The sequence below is a fragment of the Chelonoidis abingdonii genome, chromosome 11 (assembly GCF_003597395.2).
Source record: "Chelonoidis abingdonii isolate Lonesome George chromosome 11, CheloAbing_2.0, whole genome shotgun sequence".
In the NCBI taxonomy this organism is placed as follows: Eukaryota; Metazoa; Chordata; order Testudines; family Testudinidae; genus Chelonoidis; species Chelonoidis abingdonii.
Genome location: NC_133779.1, coordinates 22,939,367 through 22,943,674, shown reverse-complemented (window position 1 = coordinate 22,943,674; position 4,308 = coordinate 22,939,367). Strand labels below are relative to the sequence as shown.

At 63.8% G+C, this 4,308-nt stretch overlaps 1 protein-coding gene across 1 annotated transcript in view; it reads right to left on the bottom strand.

Annotated features, from left to right (window-relative positions):
• DNAH2 (dynein axonemal heavy chain 2) overlaps positions 1–4,308 on the bottom strand; it is a 148,458-nt gene that overhangs the window by 26,550 nt on the left and 117,600 nt on the right. The window contains 2 exon segments of the mRNA XM_075071345.1: positions 1,383–1,611; positions 4,231–4,292. Coding sequence (XP_074927446.1) covers positions 1,383–1,611; positions 4,231–4,292 — 291 coding nt within the window.

Sequence of the window (4,308 nt, the reverse complement as noted above, 5' to 3'; positions counted from 1 at the left end):
GCCGAGGGGGAACAAACGCCGGAGGGTTTGTCATTGTTAAGGGTCTGATAGGGGAACACCCGGTTTTGTCATTGCAGGATTCGACGGGGGAAACACCCAGGGGTTTGTCATTGTAGGGTCTGACAAAGGTGATCACCTGGAGGTTGTTGTTGTAGGGTCTGACGGGGAACACACAGAATTGCTGTTGTAGGGTCTGTGGGTGATGCAGGCGGGGTTGTTAATCGTAGGGTCTGACTGGGGGAACACTGGGGGGTTGTTGTAAGGTCTGACCGGGGGTGGGGGGTGTATGTTTAGTCTGGGGTGCAGAAGGGTGCTATCGTTGCCCGGTGGTGGGTTGCTGGAGGTAGTTAATTGTCTGTGCTCTGGGGGACCGGGGGTGTTACCGGTGGCTTAGCTGTGGCGGGGGCTGTTACCATTGGTTCCAGTGGCGGGGGGGGACGGGGGGTGGTTACAAGTTGATCGAGGGTTCCATACCCACAGTTGGCTCTCGGGTGCCCGGGATGGGTTACCAGTCTGGCTCCGGGGGTGGCAGGGGTTGTTAAACCACACAGGAGGCACCTGCCGCTCCTGGGACGGAGGCCCCTCGCCCCAGAACTGCGGGGGGGGCGGGGACCGTGGGGGTGTCCCCGTGGGATTGAGCCCTCGCCCCAGAACTGCACGTGGGCAAGTGAGAACCGTCGGGTTGTCCCCGTGGAATGGAGACCCCTCACCCCAGAACTGCGGGTGGGCGGACGGGGACCATGAGGGTGTCCCTGTGGGATTGAGCCCCCTCACCCCAGAACTGCGGGTGGGCGGACGGGGACCATGGGGGCGTCCCCACGGGATGGAGACCCCTCGCCCCAGAACTGCGGGTGGGCGGACAGGAACCATAGGGGTGTCCCCGCGGGATTGAGCCCCCTCGCCCCAGAACTGCGAGTGGGCGGACGGGGACCGTGGGGGTGTCCCCGCGGGATGGAGACCCCTCGCCCCAGAACTACAGATGGGCGGGCGGGGACCATGGGGGTGTCCCTGTGGGATGGAGCCCCCTCGCCCCAGAACTGCGGGGGGGCGGGTGGTGACCATAGGGGTGTCCCTGTAGGATGGAGACCCCTCGCCCCAGAACTGAGGGGGGGCAGGCGGGGACCGTGGGGGTGTCCCTGTGGGATGGAGCCCCCTCGCCCCAGAACTGAGGGGGGGTGGGCGGGGACCGTGGGGTTGTCCCTGCGGGATTGATCCCCCTCACCCCAGAACCGCGGGCGGCTCCCTCAGTCTGCAGGCAGCCTGGAGAGTCGCTGGCGATGCCCGATTGGGAGCAGACCCCCAGGCCCAGCTGGCAGCACCCAGGAGCCTCCCCTCTACAGCGCAGGTGGCACCGCAGCCCGGGGCCCCCTGCCGCCAGGTACCTTGTCCTCGCGGCTCTGCCCGGCGGCCCCGCTGGGCGTGATCTGGGGCTGCAGGGACAGCAGGGTCTCGAAGAGGGTCCTGGCCTCAGTGATCTGGGAGGCCACGTCGGCGTTGGGGTGCTGGCCGAAGGCCTCGGGCAGGTCCATGCCGGGCAGCATGCTGATGAACTCCCGGTAGGAGGCCAGGTTCCCGTCCTTCGGGATGTAGTAGGTGTCGAGCACCGACAGCCTGGGGGCACGGGGGGAGTCAGGGCTCGCGACTGCTCGGCCCCAGCACCCCCTCCTCATACCCCCCCGGGCTATTTCACAGGAGACCCCCAAGGAGAGGAGCAGGAGGGGGGTACAGCTCAAAGCGCCACGGTTACTGCCCTCTGCCTCCTTTGAGCCGGGTCCCTCGGGTGCCCCTCAGCAGTGGTGCCCCACGACCCCCCCCTGCCCCGGCGATTTCAGCGTCCCTGCTTTACCCAGAGTGAAGAGGGTTTCTTTGGGGGCCGTACCCCACTGGGAGCTGGGGGGCTGGGTGCTGAGCAGTTTTCGGTTGGGGGCGCGCTGCAGCAGGCTGGCGTGTCTGGCTCAGCAGGGCAGGGTTCTGGAGTCCCAGGCTGGCAGGGAAACCGGGCTCAGGGGTAATCTCAGCACGTCGGGTGACAGTCCCAAGGGGGCCCCTGGGACCAAAACCATCACAGGGGGTTCCCTGTACCTGGCGTAAGAGAAGATCTCTGTACCCAGCGTGGGGGGTCCCCCATCCAGCGTGGAGGTCCCGTACCTGTACCTGGCATCAGAGGAGATCCCCATACCGGGCGTGGGGGGTTCCCGTACCTGTACCTGGGGTGGGGGGGATCCCTGTACCCAGTGCAGCGGGGTCCCCATACCTGGCATGGGGACTCCCCGTCCCCGGCAGAGGGGTCCTGTACCTGCACATGGTGCAGGGTTCCCGGACCCAGCCTGGGGGTCCTGTACCTGTACCCGGCATTGGAGGAGATCCCTGTACCTGGCGTTGGGGGTCCCTGTACCCGGTGCAGGGGGGGTCCCCAGACACAGCGCTAGGGTCCCCATGCTTGTACGCAGTCCAGGGTCCCGTACCTGGCGTGGGAGATCCCCGATCCCAGTGCAGAGCCCCATACCTGTACACGGCATAGGGGGCGGTCCCCATACCTGCACACGCCATAGGGGGCGGGGCCTGTACCTGNCTCCCCATACCCAGCATAGGGTATCTGTACCCAGTGTAAGGGGGCTCCCCATACCCAGCGTTGAGGGGTCCCCGTACCCATACCCGGCGTAGGGGGGCGTGACGTTGCACTCCATGTGTTTTATGGAAATCCACTCTTGACTATGACCTAATGGGAACATGTGTCCCGCTAAGCACCCCGGGTACAGCTTGGCGTGTACCATGCGTGTTCAGCTGCTGTTTGCGGGGATTCTTTCTAGATCTGGAGTTAAGCGAACAGGACAGAAACCCGCATCACTGGTGTAAACCTATCAAGCGGGGGCCATTGAGGGTGCTCCAGAAACAACCCGCTCTCAATGGCCGTCCTGTGTGTGCGTGGGGCAGCCTGTGGGGGTCCGACCACATCACCTGACACTGGCCTCCATCTTGAACCCGGTGCTTTTCCATTGGGAAGAGGGGGGACCCAGAGAGACAGAGGATGTACAAGGGGGTGGAGCGAAGAAGCAAGCCCCAGCTACCCCCCGAGATGCCTGCTGGAGCTGACCAGGGCTGTGCCAGGGGACAGGGCTGCGGAGCCTAGTCTGGGACAAACGCTTATTGGACCATCTGAGCGTGAGATTCAGTGTCGTCGTGTTTTAGGCCAGTGGGTCTCAAGCCCCCCAATACATTAAACACACTTGTTGATATATTTAACACCATCATAACAGGCAGAGGCAAGCGGGGTTCGGGGTGGAGGGTGACAGCTCGCGACCCCCTGAGGGGTCCCGACCTGGATTAGCTTCAGACGTGCGTGTTTTGTGTCACTGTGTCCGGTAACTTGCTTTCTTCCAGCTGTTACTACTTGGAACCACTTAAATCCTCCTTTTTACACTTAATAAAATCACTTCTGTTTATTACTAAACCCGAGAAAGTGATTCAATCCTGGGGGAGCAAACAGCTGTGAACCTCTCGCCATTAGTGTTCTGGGGGGTGGACAGTTTATGAGTTACCCAGAGTGAAGCAGGTTTCTTTGGGGGCCGTACCCCACTGGGAGCTGGGGGGCTGGGTGCTGAGCAGTTTTCGGTTGGGGGCGCGCTGCAGCAGGCTGGCGTGTATGGCTCAGCAGGGCAGGGTTCTGGAGTCCCAGGCTGGCAGGGAAACCGGGCTCAGGGGTAATCTCAGCACGTCGGGTGACAGTCCCAAGGGGGCCCCTGGGACCAAAACCATCACAGGGGGTTCCCTGTACCTGGCGTAAGAGAAGATCTCTGTACCCAGCGTGGGGGGTCCCCCATCCAGCGTGGAGGTCCCGTACCTGTACCTGGCATCAGAGGAGATCCCCATACCGGGCGTGGGGGGTTCCCGTACCTGTACCTGGGGTGGGGGGGATCCCTGTACCCAGTGCAGCGGGGTCCCCATACCTGGCATGGGGACTCCCCGTCCCCGGCAGAGGGGTCCTGTACCTGCACATGGTGCAGGGTTCCCGGACCCAGCCTGGGGGTCCTGTACCTGTACCCGGCATTGGAGGAGATCCCTGTACCTGGCGTTGGGGGTCCCTGTACCCGGTGCAGGGGGGGTCCCCAGACACAGCGCGAGGGTCCCCATGCTTGTACGCAGTCCAGGGTCCCGTACCTGGCGTGGGAGATCCCCGATCCCAGTGCAGAGCCCCATACCTGTACACGGCATAGGGGGCGGTCCCCATACCTGCACACGCCATAGGGGGCGGGGCCTGTACCTGTACCCGGCGTGGGGCCTCGTACCTGTACCTGGCGTAGGGGGCGG